The 21,056-nt window shown below is 57.9% G+C and overlaps 3 protein-coding genes across 8 annotated transcripts in view; 1 reads left to right on the top strand and 2 right to left on the bottom strand.

Moving 5' to 3' along the window:
- The first annotated feature begins 2,889 nt into the window (after nucleotides 1-2,889).
- Nucleotides 2,890-8,426, top strand: GAS2L1 (growth arrest specific 2 like 1). Its single transcript, XM_032471394.1, has 6 exons — nucleotides 2,890-3,043; nucleotides 3,998-4,649; nucleotides 6,043-6,150; nucleotides 6,232-6,328; nucleotides 6,415-6,586; nucleotides 7,090-8,426. Exons 2-6 carry the CDS (start codon nucleotides 4,017-4,019, stop codon nucleotides 8,126-8,128), a joined length of 2,049 nt encoding a protein of 682 aa, XP_032327285.1. The 5' UTR covers nucleotides 2,890-3,043; nucleotides 3,998-4,016; the 3' UTR covers nucleotides 8,129-8,426.
- Nucleotides 8,427-8,589: 163 nt separating this feature from the next.
- RASL10A (RAS like family 10 member A) lies at nucleotides 8,590-11,166 on the bottom strand. Its single transcript, XM_032471395.1, has 3 exons — nucleotides 10,672-11,166; nucleotides 9,529-9,653; nucleotides 8,590-9,231 (listed from the first exon to the last, which is right to left on the bottom strand). Exons 1-3 carry the CDS (start codon nucleotides 10,888-10,890, stop codon nucleotides 8,964-8,966), a joined length of 612 nt encoding a protein of 203 aa, XP_032327286.1. The 5' UTR covers nucleotides 10,891-11,166; the 3' UTR covers nucleotides 8,590-8,963.
- An 8,574-nt stretch (nucleotides 11,167-19,740) lies between these two features.
- The window catches only part of AP1B1 (adaptor related protein complex 1 subunit beta 1), a 44,395-nt gene continuing 43,079 nt past the window's right edge, over nucleotides 19,741-21,056 (bottom strand). For all 6 annotated transcript variants that reach the window (XM_032472227.1, XM_032472230.1, XM_032472231.1 and 3 more), the window contains one exon: nucleotides 19,741-20,652. In XM_032472227.1, the coding sequence (XP_032328118.1) occupies nucleotides 20,578-20,652 (75 nt within the window). In that variant the 3' untranslated portion in view covers nucleotides 19,741-20,577. The remainder of the gene's footprint in view (nucleotides 20,653-21,056) is intronic.

Raw genomic sequence — 21,056 nt, 5'->3', positions numbered from 1 at the left:
TCACTGGACCTGCTGCAGGGACAACCACCACGTGCGACAGGCACTGCCCATCTGCCTGGAGCTTGAGGCCGCCCAAGAGCGGCCTCGCGTCCCTGCCTAGAGAAGGGTTTAGGTCCCAGGTGCCCGGGCCTAGGGTGGAGGTGTTGATATCAGGCAGACCAGTTCCTCAGCCAAAAAATGTCTGGACTCACCTCAGATGCCCCCAGGTAGCACGGGTTCCAAGCCCTGTCTCAAAGAAGCCCAGGGAGGGGTGGGAGTGCTGGGAATCCGGTTCCACACTGCGCTCCAACCCCTCAAGTGTTCCTGGTCATTCACACTCATGGTCCCCCAGGGCCACACCCCGCAGGCCCAGGCAAAGGTCAAGTGGTCAGTGGGAGACTGATCTCTGCCCCACGTGCGGACAAAGGCCCGCAGGGACTGGCTCACCTGCTCCACAGAAAGGATTGTGGCCCAAGGACAGTGCAATGACAAGGCCAGACACCAGGCCCACCAGGGGCCAACCACTGACTAAAGCTTCCCCATCCTGCCCCCTCCTGACAGAGTTGCCAGGTGCAGGGCAAGCAGGGAGACAAAGAGTGATGGCTGGTTGGAAAGCAGGCCTTCCTGGGCTTTCTGGTCTTGCTTCTCCCTCATGGAGGACACAGGAGACAGCTCAGGGAAGCTTGGGGTCACTCATCCCACAGCCAGGGCAGAAGCAGTCGCCATGGTTGGACACACATCTGGATGGAGCAGCCTGAAGTCCCCTGCGGGTGACTCACTCATCCTGGGCTGTGCTCACAGGTCAGTCTAGCCTGGAGAGCATCAGGTGGACCCAGCCAGGACTGAGCTGCCTGGTGCCAGGGCTCGGGCCTGCCAGTGAGAGCTTTGCTTGAATCATCCAAGCTCCGGCTGCAACCAAGGCCAGTAGGCTGCTGCTCCCCAGCACCCAGCAGCAGGGGCCCAAAACCCAACCATGCACTCACTGTCCAAGGGCCAGCCCAAGCCTGCGGAGGAGCCACAGCCTTCTGGACTCAGAGGTGGCCCTCTGGGGTCTGGGCTCAGGACAACCATAGCCCAAAACTCTCATCCCTCTAGTAGTGTCTGTGCTGCCCTTGGTCCTGCAAGGAAGAGGAGAGGTCCCCATACGACAGAGGGGGTTGAAACCAAGGCCCTCCATGGCCTGGGCTGTGGGTCTGGCCACACTGGTGGGCACCACACCTGCCACATGTCCTAGAATCAGAATGTTGACATATCTGGTGTGCAGTGGGCCTCTGTGATGGAGGTGGAGAGGAAAAAGTATCCCCCCCCCACACACACACACACCCCATCACCCCCTCCTCAGAGGAGTAGTGGACACAGCCCCAGCTGCACTGGGCTAAGTAGTAACATTTTCACAATTCTATAATGAAACTACCACTGTTGTCCCATTTTGCAGATGGTCCAGCTGAGGCTTAGAGAGCTTAACTGTCTCAACCAATGACCAACAGCGGGGCTTAGGTTCAGCCTGACCTCTCCTGTGTCTAGGTAGACATGAGTAAGAGATTTCCACACAGCTGCTAACCACGCACATCCCTTGCCCTCTCTGGGCCTCAGTTTCCCTAAATTGTAAAAGAACACACAAAAAAATCCTATCTCATAGGATTATTTTGAGAATTAAGTTTCTTACTATTCCGCAACTATTACTACTTTTAGTTGCTGGCCTTCCTCGCTCTGCACGGGGGGAGGGGCTGGAGGAAAGGTAGAGTGGGATCTGCACCAGCTGGGTATCAGAGAGAGAGCCCATCTTTTGAAAGGTCATGAGGACTTAGTCCAGACAATGTACATAAACAGCCTGGCACCAGGAGGTCAGGCACACAGTAGGTCCTCAACAAATGCCCCTGATCCTCGAATGAGGGTAATTGTTTAAATCTCGGCTCCACCAGCTACTCTCCTGACTGAGCCCAAGTTTGGGCATAAGAAGTGTCCCTCATAGAGGTGACCCATTGGTTTCTTCAGGTCAAGGGCGCATAGCAGGGCTGACACACAGTAGGGGCTTTATTAAAGTTCTTAGCATTGACCTTTGGTGGTGGTGCTTCCCCTCAAGCAGCCCTGCCCGCCTGGCCAGCAAGGCCGCTACCCAGCCAGGCCTGGCGTCCCCGCCCAGCCTCAGCTGGGGGCAGGATTTCCCTGCTGGTCCCAGCCAGGGCCAGATCCCTCCTCTGCGGTTTAAAAAGAAACAAGCTCTTCTTAACCCTCCAGAGCCAGGCTGCCGCCCATCCTCCTCTGCCTTTATTCTGTGCCCAACCTGGACAGCCAGAGGTGGTCCAGGACTGGCCCTTCCCTGCCACAGCTGGGGCTGTGACAGACTCATGGGCCTTAGCTACCCACCTACCCTTCTGAGCCTCAGTGTCCTCATCTAAGAAACAGGTTCCCCTAAGGTCAGGGTTAACAAAGCGCATTCGATGAGGAGCCAGTCGCTGAGTGGGGGTAACAGAGCCATCTTCCCCTCCCAAGGGCAGCCCTGGGGGTAGGAAGCCCGCCTCATTTATCTGACCTAAGGAGGTCTACTCCACCGGAGGTGACTTTGCAGCCCCTGCCCCTATCGCTTCCTGAGTTGTCTTGGAAACAGGCCGCAGGGCTCACCCAGGGAGTCCATTATCTGGGGAAGGGGTATAACTAAAAACACCCAAACTGCTTCCCAGGAGACCAAGGACGGTGGAAGGGACCCAGGGAACTAGCCTGGGTGGAGATGGGATGTCTGGGCCGGTAGGGTCGCCTGGGGACTCTGGTCCCGCCTCCGCCCAGGGCTGGGCTGAGTCAGTCCCGCCCCTAATCAGGAGACTCCAGTCCCTCCCCAACCCGCCCGGCCAGCCCGGGAACAGCGTGGCCCCTTTAAGAGCGCTCAGCCCCGCCTACCCCTCCGGGCCGGATCCGAATTCCAGGGAGGCGGGGCGGAGACGGCGGGCGCGGAGGACGCGGTGGTGGGACCGGATCGGCTGTGACTCGGAAGGCGCCTCCCTGAGGCAGCCCGGCCTGGCTCCGGCCCGGCCGGGGCGATGCTCCCCGAGGCCGCGGGATGAGCCAGGTGAGCGCGGGGACCCCCAACACCCCCTACCCACCGCACACTCATGGGGACCTGGTGGCGGCAGCCACGGCCTCTGTTCCCAGGGCTGTGTGACCTTGGGCAGCCCCGCACCCTCTCTGGGCTGAAGCCCAGAGGGCACAAGGCTGGCAAAGGCTGTTCTGAGTTCCGGCCCACACTCACCAGCCTGGGGCGCCAGGGAGGCTCCTCGGAGGAGGCGGGGCCTGGCCCGGGCGAAACCGGCCGCCAAATAACGCTCCGGATCAGCAATGAGGTGCCGGCCCGCCTGGGCTCCGCTACCCACTCCTCTGCGACCTTGAGCAAGCTCTGCGCCTCAGTTTCCTCATCTGTGAAACGGCAATAATATCACTGCGCACTCAACGCTGACTATAGTCATTGTGATTACTTTACTATTGCTGCCGTTATGTCGTTGTTATAATGACACAGTCCTTAGAGAAAGGGGGCTGAGGGTGGACCTAGGCTCTTTCCGGAGGAAGTGGGATCCACTAGCCCTGAGCAGTGGAACTAATCCCTCTTAGGTCGCAACCAGGGTTCCTACTGTGAGTCCAGGGCTGTGGGCTTCATCTGTCTAGGGCTCAGCTCTTCATCTGTCACTCACGGCAGTAAGGATGGGTGCCTCTCTGCCCTGGCCGGAGGACTCAGCCAAGTCCCCCAGTCCGCCCCCACACCCCCGCCCCACACAGAAGAACCAAACAGCAAACACTTGAGGACACTAAATCATTTATAAAAATTATCCATTAGTTCCTATGAGAAACGTAATGTTGTTGTACCCACTTCACAGACAGGAAAACTGAGGCGAGAAGTGTATCATAGCCAGGGCTCAAACCCAGGCATTTGGTCTGAAATGACTGATGGGTTGGGGTGTTCTGCGGCTTAGTCTGTACTGAGCGCTTGCTCGGTCATCACAACAATCCTGACCAGTATCCCTGCCCACAGTGACTCGGCTGGCCCGGGCATGGCGGACCCAGTGGTGGGCATTGCGGGCTCGGCGGCCAAGAGTGTGCGGCCATTCCGCTCGAGTGAGGCCTACGTGGAGGCCATGAAGGAGGACCTGGCCGAGTGGCTCAACGCCTTGTACGGCCTGGGTCTGCCCAATGGTGGCGATGGCTTCCTGACGGGGCTGGCCACAGGCACCACCCTGTGCCAGCATGCCAACGCTGTCACCGAGGCCGCCCGCACAATGGCCGCTGCCCGCCCGGCCCGCGGGGTGGCCTTCCAGGCACACAGTGTGGTGCCTGGCTCCTTCATGGCCCGAGACAACGTGGCCACCTTCATCGGCTGGTGCCGAGCAGAGCTGGGTGTGCCCGAAGTGCTCATGTTTGAGACTGAGGACCTAGTGCTACGAAAGAATGAGAAAAGCGTGGTGCTGTGTCTGCTGGAGGTGGCGCGGCGTGGAGCCCGCCTCGGCCTGCTGGCCCCTCGGCTCGTGCAGTTCGAACAGGAGATTGAGCAGGAGCTCCGCGCCGCACCCCCGGTCCCTAACACCCCCACTGCTGGGGAGGACACCGCCGAGACCTCTGCCACCCCTGGGGCTCCTGCACGGGGGCCCCGCATGACACCCAGCGACCTGCGCAACCTCGACGAGTTGGTGAGTCCCCGGATTCAGGGCAGGTGCCCAGCGGCCCCGCTTAGGCTTGAGTACCCAGCATTGTGTGCTTGGGGCCAAACCACAGAGCTGGTGCCCACAACCTCCCAGGGCCCACCCGCGCATCTGCAGGACAGCTTGCCCCATGGGAAGGGTGCATGTGTTAAGCACCAAGTGTATATACCTGGCCCCAAGGAGATGAGCAGGCCCAGAGAGGGAGAGATGCTGGGTGAGGCCCTGCCTGGTAGAAAACTCAGCTCCACTGCATGATCTCCTGCTTCCTTCATGTGCTAACTATGCACCAGATAAGTGCTGGGTGCACCTTCATCCAGGGGGCTGCATGATTTGAGCCCCTCCTGTATGCCCTCCCTGCACTCAGCTGCTAGACAGTTGCATCTACATCACTGAGCTTGAGGTTGAATGGGTGCCCATGTGGTTTGGTCCTGGGTAAGGCACCTGGCACACAGTAGGCACTGATTGAGTGCTGAGGGAGGCTCCCAGGGGCTCCCACTCCCCATGGCCCTGCTGCACATCACTTATCTGGGAAGCCAAGCCCAGCCTGGCTTCTGCTACTGGGAGTGGAAGTCCTATTAGGAGCTGCAGGATTAGTTCTACTCTGAGCATAGGAGGTGCCAGACCATGCCTTCAGCTCCCTCCTCCTCTTCCTGGGACCTGGGTGTCCCTGACACCCCCACAGCTGGGCCAAGAGTTTCCTTCTTATCAGGAGGTTAGGACACGCTGTGTATGTCCTGGAGGTGGGTAGCCGGATGGCTGTGGGTAGAGGCTGCCACCCCACCTCATCCTGGGCCAGGGTCATCCGAGGCTCCACCTGCTCATTTTCTCAGGCGGCTCCGCTGTGGGCGAGGAGGCGGGCAGGGCCGCCCACATAGCCTTCCTGGCAGCTCCCGGGGTGGGGAGCATGTGGGCAGACGTGTGCTTGCCGGGTGAGGGGCCTGGTATGCATGTCGGTGTGTACGTGTGCCCCATGAGTCTATGGCACTCCCGTCTTGTGGTGGGGGTTCCCTGCGTTCGTGGCCTGTCACCTGCCTCCTCCCTGAACCTGGCCTTCTTGTGGGCCTCAACATTCATGTCTCTGAAGTGGGTGAAGGGGGAGTGAGGATGGGCTCAGGGACTTCAAGGATGTGCCTTGTTGGGGTCCCTGGCCTGACCACAGCCCCTCTGTCTTATCCTGGCTAGCTCTCTGACCCCTGGTAGCCAATGGGGAAGGAGAGCTGGTGAAAGGCCAAGTGCAGAGGCTGCACTCAAGTCTGGGGCAACACAGTCCATGCCCCCGTTTCCCAGAAGGACTTAACCTCCTCCTGTCCCTGGAGTTGCTGACATCAGGCCCCAGGATGGACTTGACCCCTGACCACCAGCCTCTCCTCTCTGGCCTCAGGTGAGGGAGATCTTGGGCTGCTGCACCTGCCCAGACCAGTTTCCCATGATCAAAGTCTCAGAGGGGAAGTACCGTGTGGGAGATTCCAGCCTGCTCATCTTTGTGCGGGTGAGTGAGGGGCTACCTGAACAGGTGGCAGCCCGGGAGGTGGGGGTCAGGCCGTGACCTGCCCACGCTGGGCTCCCACAGGTGCTTAGGAGCCATGTGATGGTTCGCGTGGGCGGTGGCTGGGACACCCTGGAGCACTACCTGGACAAGCATGACCCCTGCCGCTGCTCCTCCACCGGTCAGTGCCCACTGTGGGGGCAGGTGGGAGGGCGGGCACCTCTGTGGCTCCAGCCCTCACACGTTGCCTGTCCTCTGTCCCTGCAGTCCACCGCCCGCCCCAGCTGAGGGCTGGCACCTTCTCCCCGCAGCGGGTGTCACCTACCCCCAGTCCCCGAGCTGGTAGCCCAGCCCCAGGGGCTGAGCGCCGGGGCTCCCGCCCCGAGGTGACACCTATTAGCTTACGCAGCTCAAAGGAGGGGCTCGAGACCCCACTCAGGTAAGAGGCAGAAGGACTCGGGGGTGAGGGGACCGGGGGTTGCCCACCAGGGCCAGGATGACTGGGCTCCAATGACTCACACCCTGGGAAAAGTTCCCGTGGGTGGGGGTGGGCCTGGCTTCCCGTCTCCAGGGCAACGCAACCAAACGAACAACACAGCTGGGCGGGCCCTGGGGGCTGGGTGGCGGCCAGTCCAACCCTGCTTCCCTCTGGCCTGCCCAGGAAACCAGAGGCCTGGGGAGAAGAAGCTTAGGGCCTTGCTTCTTCCGCTGCTCGGGGTGGTGGGTGGTCCTGGCTGCCGGAAGCTGTGGCAGAGTCTCTCACTTCTCCCTGGAAGTCCCCAGGACGGACGGAAGCCCTTGGCTCCGGCACTCACATACACCACCAGCACCGCAGGTGTCTCCCCTGCCCCCCAAACACTCGGAGGCTCGTCCCTTTCCCTGCCCTTTCTGCGCGCCAGTTGCCTCTGCATTTCTCCATCTCTCTCTTGTTCCCCTGCCCAGGACCCGGGACCAGCTGCCCCCCAATCCCCGCTCCCGCCGCTACTCCGGGGACAGCGATTCCTCTGCCTCATCAGCCCAGAGTGGTGGCCACCTCGGCCCCCGCAGTGAAGACTCAGGCACTGGCCCCCGGCGGGAGCGGCCCAGCCGGCGGGTGACCACAGGCACCCCGGCCTCGATGAGACGGCCCCCTGCCCCACGCAGCCAATCCCGAGACCGGCTGGATCGGGGGCGGCCGCGTGGGGCCCCAGGAGGCAGGGGAGGCCAGCTGTTGGCCTCCAACCCTGCCCGGCGGGCCCGGAGCCAGAGCCGCGAGGAGCAGGCTGTGCTGCTGGTGCGTCGGGACCGAGATGGGCAGCACTCGTGGGTGCCACGGGGCAGGGGCAGTGGGGGCTCGGGCCGGAGCAGCCCCCAGACTCCCCGTGCCCACAGCCCTGCAGCACTCAGGCCTCCCCGGGCCCTCAGCCCCAGTCCAGAGTTGAGCACCACCCCGGCCAGTGTCTTCCGCACCCCCTTGCAGCTTGACCCAAAGCAGGAGCAGCAACTCTTCCGGCGCCTGGAAGAGGAGTTCCTGGCCAATGCCCGAGCCCTTGAGGCTGCTGCTGGCGGGACCCCCTCTGGACCAGCCGCTGACCCGGTTCGGGCCCCAGACCCTCAAGCTCCTGACTCAGCCTACTGTTCCTCCAGCTCCTCCTCTTCATCCCTCAGCGTCCTGGGTAGCAAGTGTGGCCAACCTGGGGACTCTGGCAGGATGGCCAACGGGCTGCCCGGGCCCCGAGGCCCAGCCCTGTCCAGTTCCTCCGATGAAGGCAGCCCCTGCCCTGGTGCAGGGGGCCCACCAGATGCACCTGGGGGCCCCCTGGCCGGCCCAGAGGCCCCAAGGACCTGGGCACGAGGCCGGATGGACACACAGCCTGACAGAAAACCCTCACGCATCCCCACACCCAGGGGCCCCCGCCGCCCATCTGGACCCACGGAGCCTGGGTCCTGGCATGCCCTGCACTCAGTCAACCCAAGGGTGGAGCCAGATTCCTGGATGTGATGTACCAGCCCAGCTGACCCCAGTCCTCCATTCCTTCTCCTTTTCCTTTGTGGCCTTAACCCCTCTGCATCAGGGAGCCCCCTCCCCTGCCTCTTGGGGACCAGACCTCATGGGACCAGACCCCTTGGGACCACATGGCACAATGGGACCTGTTGTACATTCCGGTTGGGGGATGAGCATTGCTATTTAATTACTAATATTATTGACTGCCTTAGAAGAGGCTGGGCCAGCCCAATGAGGACCTCTCCTGAGGTCCTGTGGCCCTGCAGAGACTGACAGTAAAGTTTTGTTCCAGCTACTTGTGTCTGCTTCTTGGGGACTCAGCCATTAGGCCATCACACCCATTTGGGGACCCTGATTACATGTTGGGATTCTGGAGTTAACTGTCAGGGGCCAGTGTCTAGCAGCTCTGACCTCTAAGCTTAAGATTATCCTGCCCACCCCAGAAATGCCCGGTGCACTTGAATTGTTTACCCTTTTATTACCTCCTGAGAGGTGTGACTTAACAGTTCGTCCAGTGAAACTCCAAGAGCAGTCTGCGACTTTCCAATCACGTTCATAGCCAAGCCCCTCCATCCAATCGGATCATGACCCAATGAAACCCCAGGAAGGACTAATCTTGTCCAATGGGGCTTGGGGCCTGGCTGTGTCCAATGAAATTCAGAAAGAGGTCTGTCGCCCAGGTGACTGGGTGGGAGCGTTCCTCAGCCAATCAGGGAGGAGAGTCTGTCCTGTCCAATCCCGACAGAAGTTGGGCAATCTCATCCAATCCGGGTCCCCGGTTGTTCCAGTCAAATGGAGGCCCCCCCGCAATTGGCGGCAGCGTCCAATTCGGTCACATGAGGCTGCAGCGCGCCGGATGCAGCGCCCCCTGCAGGCGCAGAGCCGGGTGCGCAGGGCGTGCGCGCACCAGAGCGCAGCGCAGCAGCTCGCGGAAGAGACGCAGCACGTGCCAATTGTACTTGGCGGAGCACTCGAGGTAGCCGCAGCGCCAGCCCCTGCGCACCAGGGCGGCCAGTGTGCGCCGAGGGCCGAAGCGCAGCCGCTGCCGATCCCGCTTGTTGCCCACCACAAGGATGGGCGCCTCGGGTGCGCCTGCCGGCCTGCGAGCCAGATGGAAATCAGGGTCGCTGTGCCATGGCCGGAGCAGACCTCTGTCCGTGGGTATATACACTCAGGAGCATCCCCTCCCGCGGCCAGAGACCCCCAGTAAACACTATACCCGCTTGGCCCAAAGACCGCACGAGACTGGAGACCTCCCACGGACAGAAGTCTGGCTCGGAGGGCCTGACACCAGGCCCAGGATGGCGGAAGAACCCACCCACTCGCCTCCGGCAAAGGCCCAACCAGACCAGCAAACACTGCTCCCCTCCCCATACGCAGCTCCGACCGCCCCGCACCTGGTCTCCGCGATGCGCTGCCGCAGCGTCTTCACGTAGTCAAAGCTGTCCGGGCTGCAGATGTCATAGACTAGCACAAAGGCGTCCGTGTCCTGCAAGTTCCAATCCTTAGGGTCTGGCCACTCCTGGGGGCGGAAGGCGGGAGTTTCCCTAAGCCCCCTTCCCACTATCCGACACCCAGACCTTCTGCAGGGCCTTTGACGCTAAATCCACAGTTCATGCTCAGGCCTTGGCTGTCCTCATCCTTGTCTGTGCCTCCTCTCCCCCAAGTTCTCTGGGCCCTACTATCCTCATGGCCGCCGGGGTATAAATTTCCAAACCGTGCCTGAAGCAGGTCAGCCACCAGCCCTCCTTCACTCTGAGTCTCCTCTCCCCTCACCCCTAGCATCTTCCTTCTCCTTCAGTTTCCCACAGCTCAACTCGGGTCAGGCCCCACCCCTTCCCAGAAGCCTTCACTGGTAACTACTGCCTCTAAGCCTAATTACAAAGCCTTGAGCCCGTGTTCCCCGAGCCCACAGAGACCACTGACTGGCGGCAGCTGTACATGGTTAGGCCTTCCTACCTGGAATGTTTGTGCTGCTTAATCAAAACTTCAATCATCCTTCCAGGTTTATCCCAAATACCACCCCCTCTAGGAAGCCCTTCTTAATCCTGCCTGCTCTTTCCTCTTCACTTCTCAAAGACATTGGCTCCAAGTATTCAAAGTCTGTCCTGGACTTTGCACAAATTACTAGACGAGCCTTTGCCGCAGGTCACAGGAATGAAAGAGCAGAGAATGACCCCCTGCCTAGAAAGTACACTCCTGTGCCTGGCTTCAACCTCTCCCACTACTGCTCAGGGAGGCAAGGCCATGCTCCCCCAGGCACTCATCCTCACCCACCAGCGGAGGCAGGCAAATAGAGAGGCATTTAAGAAGAAGAAAAAAAAAAGCCACTTGCAAAATCGCCGGGTCTTGGGCCTGGTTTAAGGCAACTTCAGGCGGGCAGAAGGGGTGAGACATACAAATACCAGGACAGACATTCATCCTTCAATCCATGAGCACAGTCGGGCACCCTGGGACCGTCCACACGGACACGCACGTGTGTGCCGAGCATCCGCACCCAAATGCTGTCACACGCCCCTGCCCGCCCCTCGAGCTGCTACCTCTAGACCCCCGGGGCTCTGACCGGGGCCAGCACCATCGCCGTCGCGGATACTCAGGTCGTAGACAGCGCCGTCGAGCAGCACCGCGGGCCGGTAGAGGCGCGGCCCGTCCGTGGGACGGTGGCGCTCGGGGTAGTCACCGAAAAGGAACTGGCGGATGATGGCTGTCTTGCCCACGCCGGGGGCGCCCAGCACGGCCACCCGCAGGCTGCCCCCCATGGCCCGCGCGCGCTGCTGCGCCCCGTGCTGGGAAGCCTCATGGGCCGGCGCCGCCCCGCGCGCTCCGCGCGCCCCGCGCGCCCTGCCCCGTGCTCCACGGCCCCGCCGCGCTCTTCATCGCCCCTCGCAGCACCTGGGGCCCCGAGAGGCCAGGACGGAGGACCGATCTGGCGGTGGGCGGGCAGACAGACAGCCGAGCAGGCCGACGGCAGACGCACGAGCAGCTCCGGCGGGTGCCAAGCTCGGGAGAGAGCAAACCCAGCGCGCTGCGTTCAAACACGGCCTCCGCCCCGTAACGCCGCGACTGGAGGCGCCGCCGGCAGCGCCGGGCACCGAGGTCGGACCTCCTCGCAGCGCGGGTCCGGCGGCAGAGCGGGGCGCGGGGGCCGACGCTGCCTCTCGGCGTCTCCGTCCCTCCGTCCTTCTCTCTCTCCGGCGCCCGGAGTCGCCGCCCCAGTCGGCCGCGAGAGCGAGCGAGGAGCGAGCGGAGAGTCCTGGAGGCGGCGATGAGGTAACCGCCTGCCCGCCCGCCCCTCCCACCTCCCCGCTACCCGGCCGGGACGCCCCTCCCGGGAAGGGTCGCGGGAAGGTGACTGGGGTGTAGGGATCCCAGGAAGGGACCCAGCCCCCTTCACATTCTGTGCTCCTGTCACCCGCTCCAAAATAGAAGTCCCTTCCCACCCACGCCCCCGTCCGCTCCTCCAAAACCGCTCCCGCAAGCTGGCTCCTCACAAACCCGGTCCGCTGGAGTCAGCCCGCGCCGGTCGGATTCAGCCCAGCTGTGTGACCTTGGGCGAGTTGCCCGCACTGCACTGACTCCACTCCGCATCCATCAAAGGCAGACACCGTTTCTTGAGACCCTACTACGTGCCAGGCCCTTTACTAAGTTATTACCTACATGATCCTTACATCGACAGCTTCAACCTGGTGTCTCTGAGGCAGGAGAAAACTGAGGCGGGACAGGGGACTCTGCAAGGTTGAGGGGCAGCAGGTGGCCCCTGACACGCAGCCTTGTGGTCTCCTCTGAGGAGTTCTTCCACCTCCGTCCTGCCCACAGGGGTAAATGGCCAGCACTAAGTAATGTGTCAAATGGCGTCATGGAGGGGGGCTGTGATAGACTGCTGAACCCAAGATGTACCCTGTCACAGCAGCTCAGCCCCAAATCCCTGCCCCAACAAGGCTGAAAGATCAGAAATTGGTCAACACCACCTTCAGCACTGCTAAGGCCAAGTTTTCTGCCTGAGGGTCCACCTGTAGCTTCCCTCAAACCCTGCAGCCTGCACGCTAGATTGCCGGAGCCCAGATCCCTGTTCCCTGGAGCTGGAGGGAAGCTCCTTCCCCATCGGGGCTTAGGAAGTCTGGCTTTACCAGCCTCATCCTCTGCCTCTGCTTGCCTACCCACTGTGGGGTGTGCCCACATCTCTCACCAGATGCCCAGGTACTGGACGAAATGCACAGACATCTGTTTCTGCGCTGACCAAGGATTTCACTTCTCTGTCTCTTCAACAAACATCCCCAATCTTACTGCTTGCCAGTATGCTGAGATGGATTTTAAAAAGAAAGAAAAAATCCCTGCCTTAATAGAGAATGTTTTAGAATACATGGGATCCTGGAATTTTATGAGCACAGACAACATGCCCACCCCAGGCTGGGGTAAGTGGAGGAGGGAGAAGGAGCAAAATTCTGAAGTAGGGAAGGGGGCGCATCCTCCAGGGAGCAGGTGATGGCAACCAGAGTGCATTTCCCCAGAGCACACTGGATCAGGGACCTCGGTCTGTTTTCACTCTTCTCCTCAACCACCAGGGAGTTCAGAGTCAAGAGTTGTGGCTACATCTGGCAGATGTTCCAGGTCTTCAGGCCCAGGGAGTGGGGACCCTTGGCTTTATCTTCCTTTCCTGCTGTGATTTTTCCCTTCACCCAGTTTCCCCTCTGACTTTTTAACTTTTCAGGCTTCTTGGTTTTGTGAGCTGCCTCAATTTCTTTGAGGAATAAGTCAGGGAGTAAATAAACTAGGTCCCCCCTTCCCTGTTGGCACTGAGCAGGGTGTGGGGCTGACATCAGGATGGTCTTCCTTAGGGCTGTAGGTGGGGCCCACCCCTGCCTGGAGCACCCTCTCTTCTTGCCCCTGTCACACGTGGGAGCCAACTCTGGGCATCCCCTGGTCCTTTCTCTGGAAACCTTCCTCATTTCACTTTCAGACAGAGCACCCTCTTTCTTGGGCAGGGCTTCCTTGGGAACCACAAACAGGGCTGTGTGTGAGGCACCTCCAGGCCCCAGTGCGTGGACTTGGGATGATGGAGGACACTCTGGACAGGGTATGTCCGAACGCTGCCACAAAGCAGACTCCACAGGGGTGACACATTCCTGAGGAAGCTCTCCCATCAGCGGCACCAGAGGTCATTCCAGTTTATCAAGGACCCGTGACATGCCAAGCCCTGATCATGGCTGCATGCTCAGTGAGGCTCAGACAGACACAATGATTTGCCCAAAATGATCCAGCAGGAAAATGGCAGCATGGGGACCAGAGCCCAGGACCTTAGGCCACTGAGCTTGACTTTGTGAGAAGCCCAACTTCATCAGGGCCCAGGAGCCCAAAGAGCTTCAGGAGGAGGTCCTGTGTGGAGGGACTTTGAGGAAGCCCCAGTTACGTGGGGGCTGGGCTGAGCTGAGCTGTGACAGGAGTGGGCAGTCTGGTGCCAGGCTTCCCGAAGACTAGCAAACCAGGGAATTTGGGCTGCCTGTCAGCCTGGGATGTGAATTTGGAAGTTTCTCTTATCGGCCCCCACCCTCTTCCCCAACGAGAGGCAGTGGGCTGCCATCTGTGCCACCACTGCTCCCATGCCCCTCCCATCCAGTGCTCCAGGGAGCACCCACCAGGCATCCAGGCATCTGCTTCTTCAGCACATGGGACCTGGCCCTTGGCATATGGTCTGCCCTCCATGTCTTGTGAGGGAGACAGACATTCAGCCAGGTGCAGACAGATGGAAACGGTAGCACAGGGCTGGTTCAGGCCTGGGGCGCTGAGGGGACCCAGGGGAGGCACAGCCTGGCTGAGGCGGTGATTGGGAAGGGCCTGATGACACGCTTCAGCTGAGCCCTGAAGTGCTGAGCCCTGGAGGACTGCACCACAGACAGTGGGTGGCTGGGAGGCAGCTCTGAGGGCCTGGGCAGGGACAGGGCTGGGAGGGGAACTGTGTCCCCCGGTTCATTGCCCACAGTCTCCCGACGCCAGCTTGGTGTCCACCTGCCACCTGACCTTTGTCCCCACAACTCCTCCCCATCCTGCCTGATTCCAGCCCTTCCCCGGGGTTGAGCACTGCGGACTGTGTCCAGCTCCCAGGGGTACTTGCTCTGGACTCCTCAGACCCAGTTATTTGGGTCAGTCCATCGACCATTCATCGTGGTCTGTCCTGCCTGTTAACCCCTTGTCCCAGCTTAACTCACCCCCTGAGCCCTGAATGGGGAAAACCCTTACCACTCAGATGTCTCACGCACGGTGGGTCCTTGGTGGCCATAGGAATGCCGCCCATTGATTGTAGCCAGTCCGCCCCCTGAAGGCGGCGGGATCTTCCAGCCATTGGGACACAAGGAGGCAGTGCAGGGCGGAGCTTCCAGGCCTGGGGAGTGAGACCTCTTGCGTTTGAAACCTCCTCCCCAGAGGTGTGTCATCTGTACAAGTTACTTAAACTCTCTGAACCTGTTTCCTTCTCTAAACAGAGTAATAATGGTCTTGACTTCACAGTTGCAGGATGACATGAGATGATACAAAGGGGAAAACGAGACAATTCAGTAAGGCTGGGGACTAAATTTACACACATAAAATAATTTCATTTTATATGCAAATAGCCGCTAGTTTACAAAATATCAGGGAGGTGTACATGCACACACAGGATGTAGCCATTTCCTGGTTCTGTTTACTGAGGGGGACTGGAAGTGTCACCTCACGAGCAACTAGCATGCCTGGCACCCAGATCTTGGTTTCTGATACTGAAAAAGCAACCAGGCTCCCTGGAGAAATGGCTGATGTGAGGCCTGGAGCAGGACAGACACAGGTCAGCCTGCAGCAGCTCATGATATTGGAAAGTAAGGAAATCTCAAAAGAAACCAAAGGATGAAACCACGTCAAAGGGACACAGCCAACTTGAAAGAGGTCCCAATCACCACAGCTTGAGCAATTTAAGCAACAAAATAATTAATGCACTTTTGGATTAAACCCAAATTATATTGTCTTTTTTTTTTTTAGTGGAGGTACTGGCATTGAACCTAGGCCCTTGTGCATGCTAAACATGCACTGTACCACTGAGCTATGACCCTCCCCCAAAACCCAAATTATAAAATAAATATCCATGAGTCCAAGCTGATACAAATGATTGAATTAATAAATAAATGCAGAAGAAACAAATTTTCCTTGCAGAAGAATTCCCAATATTTTATGTAGCCGCTCCCTGCCTCCATACTCTTCCATGGATGTCGGCTGCACTTGGTGACTTGCTTCCAAAAAATGGAGTAGAGGAAAGGGAGGAAGTCCCTTCACGGCAGAGGAAGCTGGAAACAGGACCTTGGCCGAGTGATCCAGGCTAATGTGACTGTGATAAGTCATGTTGATAGCGTGTCCCCCGACACCTTTGTGGTCTCCTTCCTAAAACACTGTAACCCCAGTCTCACCATAAGAAACATCAGACAAACCCAAACTGAGGGACAGTCCACAGAATACCTGACCAGCCCTCCTCAGAATTGTTAAGGATAAAGAAAAGCTGAGAAACTGTCACAGACCCGAGGGGACTCAAGAGATATGACGAGCACATGGAACGTGGGATCTGGGAACAGAACGAGGACATGAGTGGGAAAACGAGTCAAATCTGCATAAAGTCTGGCGTTTAGTTTACAAGTTATATGTTATATAATTTACGTTATTTATTTTGTATTGTAAATATATGTTATTCCTATACTTGTGTGTTATATATTGGCAAATATATATTTACATAAACATATATATAGAAGAGAATGGAAAAGATCCCACTTATAAAAGGAACCAAGAAATAGAAAATACTCAAAAATCTATGTAAGAATAAATGTTCATGCAAGCACTTGTAAATGAAGAAAATTTAAAATATATAGATGTAAAAAGAAAGCAATGGAAAGACATATACTCCTATATTCGGGTATAAAGATTAATATTATCACTGACATCCCCATGAGGATGTCAATTCTCTGTCAGTTAATATAAACATTTGATTTGATCCAAATAAAAATAACACCATCACTTAAAAATTTAGTTCTAAAGTTCAAATGGGACACAAAGGGTGAAAGAGGGCACTATAAATTAAGAAAATACAAAGGTACAATGCTTTAAAAAAAACACAGGGGCCAATGAATACACAAATTCTCTGGTTCAGAACAGAGTCCAGAAAAGCACTCATTTGTGTATGGAAACTGAGTATATGATACCAATGACACTTCAGATCTGTAGGGAAAAGATAAATTATTCAGTAAATGGTCTGGAGACAACGAGGTAACCAACCATCTGGGAAGAGAGGAAGTTGGATCCCTACCTCATCCCTAACATAAAGCCCACGTGGAACAGGCTCCAAATGCAACAGCTAAGACGAGCCAAGTACTGGAAAGAAAGAAGAGATGAAAAGAAGAGAAAAAAGAATTATACAACACAGTTTCAGCATGGAAAAGTGAAAACAGTAACAAAACGGGAGAAATAATGACCAACCAGAAAGCCAAGGACCAACAGCCATGTCGCAAGATGGCAGAAACCATGGAGACAGCTCCCAGAGGACAGACAAATGGCTCGGTAACATGCGAACGGAGGTGTGTTTAAAACACAGTCAGATACTGTTTTTTGCCTGTCACTTAAACACGTATCAACATGCTGAGTGTGTGAGGGTGCGGGGGAGCAGGCGTTTCATTCCTGGCCGCTGGGGGTGTAAACTAGAGAATTTTTAGCAGTAGCTATCAAGTGAGGAACACACCTACCTTCGACCCAGCCATTTCCATCTGAGAAATTTATCGACATATGAAAATGAACGTTCTCCGCAGTATCACTTGTACTAACACCACCACCGACACAACTCTGGACATCACGGCAAGGACGCGTTCATAATGGTGCCTCCACTTGACGGAAAACCATACAGCTGTTACAAAAAGGCACGAGGACGCTCTTGATAATGGATTAATCATGGAAGAGTCTCCAAGATATAAGTACAGTGCCAATCGGGGTGTGGTCCATGCCACCCTTTGTATATAAAAAGGGAAAAGATCATATTAGACATTGTTGAGTTTCTTTGGAAGGTAACACTGGTTCCTTTAGGGAGAGGAATGAGAGATAGGATTATTTCACTTCTATCTCTTTTTGCCTTTTGGATTTTGAACCATGTGAATGCATTACCTTTTCAATACAAGAACAAAATTTTGAAATGTAAAATGCTTCTACCCTCTGGTCCAGCAATTCCAGGGCTAAATCCTACAGTTTCATGTGTGTCTACGAGCAAGGATGTCTGTAGGAAGGTATTCACTGCACCTTTGCTTGGACTCACAGAAGATGGAAACGGCTGGAAAGTCCACCTGCAGACACCTGCCCTTCTGCACAAGAGATCCCGAGGTGGGTCTACTCTACTGATAGGGAAAGCAAAGTGCTGGTAACATCTAGGGTGTGCTGCTATTTATTTAGTAAATACCTCCCTGGATTTGCTCTAGACGTACACAGAATTATTTTTGGAAGAAAGCCAAAATGTAGCAGAGAACTTTGCCTCTAGGGAGGAAAGCTAAGAACTGGGGAAGTGTGGAAGGGGGAGCTTTTAACCTTTGTGTGACTGATCTTACCATGGTCCAGAATCACTCTCTCCATTTAAAAAAAAAAACAAACAAGGAGGGGGATGGTGTAGTTCAAGTGGTAGAGCGCATGTTTAGCACGCACAAGGTCCTGGGTTCAATCCCCAGTACCTCTTCTAAAAATAAATAAACCTAATTACCTCCATCCCCTGTCAACCCCCCCCAAAACCCACAAAACCCCCAAACAAAGCAAACCACTACTTGAAGATAAAAAAACGTACAGTGAGGTCACACCACAGGCCTTGGCACGTGTTGGGCACACAGGGAACCTGACAGGCCCGTGTTTGGGGGATCCCCCCCAGGAACTGGTTGCTGTTGTTGAACTCCCCAACTGGCTGGGAAGACTCAGGACCCTGGAGGATCTTCTGCAAGATGCCAAGGCCCAGAGAGGCATTGGGCGCTGAGACTGGGAGGCCTGAGCACTGTGAGGACCAGGGAGGGCACGTGAGACAGGGCAGGCACATGAGGAGGGTAACTAGGGGGAGGGAGGAACAGGGAAGCTGAAGGGCACAGACTGGATGTCCCCTGGGGCACTTATCCTAAAGGCTGGGGCCCCAGGGGCAGCGCCTGGGGCTTGTTTTCCTGACGCAGTGACAAGGTCAGGCCCAGGCTGGGGTTCTTGGGAGTGAGACGGCACTTGCCCTCAGCTGCTCCCTCAGTGCGTGAAGGCGCTGCTGGGTCTCCTCGTGTGGGCGCTGTGTGTGTGTGTGTGTGGGGGGGCGGAATCATGATAGGGTCCCTTCCACAACTACCTGAGGCCCAAGGACAACGAACCTAGGGTGTCCCATGATAGACCAAGGGCCTCTGTCCGACTAGGCCAGCCTTTCTCATCAGCACCTCTTTGTCATCCTGGGGATTTGGTCCTGGGCCTCAGGTCACTGTCATCACGCCCCTGGGACAGCTGTCCTACTCTTCAACTCTGGCCCTCGGCAGTGGCAGAGTAGGGATAGCAAGTTCCGTGAGATTCCTGGAGGGCTGAACTGACATGCAGCGGGGTGGCTCTGGTGGTGTGTTCACAAGGTTGGGTGGGAGCTGGGCCCCAGCAGGCCAGGGGTGGCAGGCGACAGGGCAGGCCAGGGTGAATCCACAGCTGGAGACACTCCAGCTGTGTATGGGGCCTTCTGAGCCGGGGACTTTCAGGGGTTGTGCAGTCAAGGGCCTTGGTTGGTTCTAGACTCTGGGGTTCGGGGCAGTATGGTGATACACCAGAGGTGACAGGAGGGCCAGGTGTCCCTGCTGATGCCTGTCTTCCAGCCCTGGCAGCTGGGAAGGCGGCAGTATGTCTGGTGCGGCAGCGATGGGGTAAGGGTTGAGGGCCCACCAACCACGAGGCACTGAGAACTCGTGGGCAGCTCTGCCAACGGAGCCATGCCCAAGGTCTGCCTGCTCCCCAGGGAACCAGGCCAGTGGCCACATGAGGTATCCTCGGTGGTGGCTGGGGGTGGGCGCCAGCTTAGTCCCCGCACTTGGCAGCCACAGACGCAGGTTGGGGCACAGCCCACCCAGACGAGCCTGGTGCTGGGCCTGCCTGCTACTCCCCGTCCCACAGCTGCCCCAGCGGAGCCCCTCCCCGCTGCTCCCAGAGTTCTCCAAATCTGCCCTCCCAACATCAGAAAGGCAAGGTATCGGCTCGGGTGGAGCTAAGGCCAAGGGTGGGAGAGGCGTTGGGAGACCAGCAGGCCTAGGCAGTCAGTTTTCCAAGGATAGGAGACAGAAAGTCAACAGTGCTCGGGGCGGGGCTGACACAGTTCAAGTCCTTGACCCTGGACCCCAGGGGACCTGGGATCCTGCCCAGAAGAGCCTCAGGACCTGACACACTGGCCAGGGACACGCTTGATGTCATCATTTTATTCACTTTCTCTTTTTGAAAATAAGAGTAAACATACAATATATAGCTCTATTTATATATATCAGACATCATTCCTGCAGGGCTCAAGAAAACCATCCTCAACCACTTGGAGGCAGTTTTTAATCCTGACATTTGGTGGAGGGGGAAAAAAGTGTCCGTGATTGCCAAAAGCAGAATCTTTCTTTATTATTAAACAGCAATAACAGGAAAACCTAATGCTCCGTCAGACACAACTGCAACTTGGGAGGCCCAGAGGTGGGTAGCAGACGCTAAGGAGAAACCCCAGACAGGAAGCAGCCCCTTGCCCACGTGCTCCTCCCTCAGGCCTGTCTCTGCTCTGGGAACCCAGGGGACACGGAGGAATGTATCCAAGGCAGTGACCGTCCTCACAGGCGAGATGGGGAGCGGGTGTGCGCGAAACTGCCAGGGGAGCCGGAGCCCGCGCAGAGCCCTGGGAGCTTCTGCCTGGTCTTCCTCGTGCAGGTCAGGCGCTCGGGAGGGTGGGGGTGCAGGCCCCGGGAGCCCCAGACCTGTCAGAGCAGCTCTCCCAGGACCAAGGGGACCCTCCATGCACACCACAACAGCCTGCCAGGGCCCATCCCACAAGAGGGGTGGGGGGGGCCTACAACACCAACCCAACAGAGGCTGTGGGGGGCATTCCCAGGCTGCACGCTCATCCTCAGGCACTGGCAAAAGCAAGAGAAGAACCTGGGTCTCCCCGTCCAGCTCCTGCTGCAGCTCTGGCTCTGGCTACTTTGGTCCCCTCCTCACCTGACCCCCAACGTCAGCAGCAATGGAAAGAGGAGAGTCCCGAGCACAGGAGGACACTGAGGTTTCACTCTAGGAGGGCTGCTGCCCCACCCCGAGGACCCAGGTGGGCCCTGAAGTCAGGACCAGGGGCCTTGCCCCGCCCCTCTTGGGAGAAGGAGGTGCTGCCACCTCCCAGGGGGCTCCCGGACAAGGCTGGCAGAAGGCGGGGGCGGATGCTGGACGGGACCTCAGTTCTTGAGGATGGTCTCGTAGGCCTGGTACACGTGCTGTGACACCTCTGGTGCTCGACACTTCAGAGACAGCTGCAGGGAGAGTGGGTGGGGGGACAGGGAGCGCTCATTCCCGGGGCTCCTCCCCGGGGCTGAACACTGGGGGAGGGAAGACAAGGCGGAAACCAGATGGGAGAGTGTGGTGCGCACATGTGGCCTGGTGGCAGCCACGCGGGGCTAGGGCAGATGTGCGGTAAAGGAGAGGGGGCGGCCATCTCAGCCAGCCCGGCGCCGACCAAAAATACCCGCAGCCCACACACCCGCTGTCCCGCCAGCCGTCACGGCACCCAGCGGGCAGCGTGAATCACAAGTGGAGGCTGCAGGCAGTGCCAGCCCCACCCTGTAGGCTGCTGGGCCCCCACGGCCCAGGGAGGGCGAGGTCCCTGAGGAGGTACGGGGGCCTGGGGGTGGGACAGTGTGGGCGCCAGGGGTTCTTT

The sequence above is a fragment of the Camelus ferus genome, chromosome 32, assembly GCF_009834535.1.
Source record: "Camelus ferus isolate YT-003-E chromosome 32, BCGSAC_Cfer_1.0, whole genome shotgun sequence".
In the NCBI taxonomy this organism is placed as follows: domain Eukaryota; kingdom Metazoa; phylum Chordata; class Mammalia; order Artiodactyla; family Camelidae; genus Camelus; species Camelus ferus.
The sequence above is the reverse complement of the archived record's forward strand: the minus strand, read 5'-3'. Positions and strand labels throughout refer to the sequence as shown.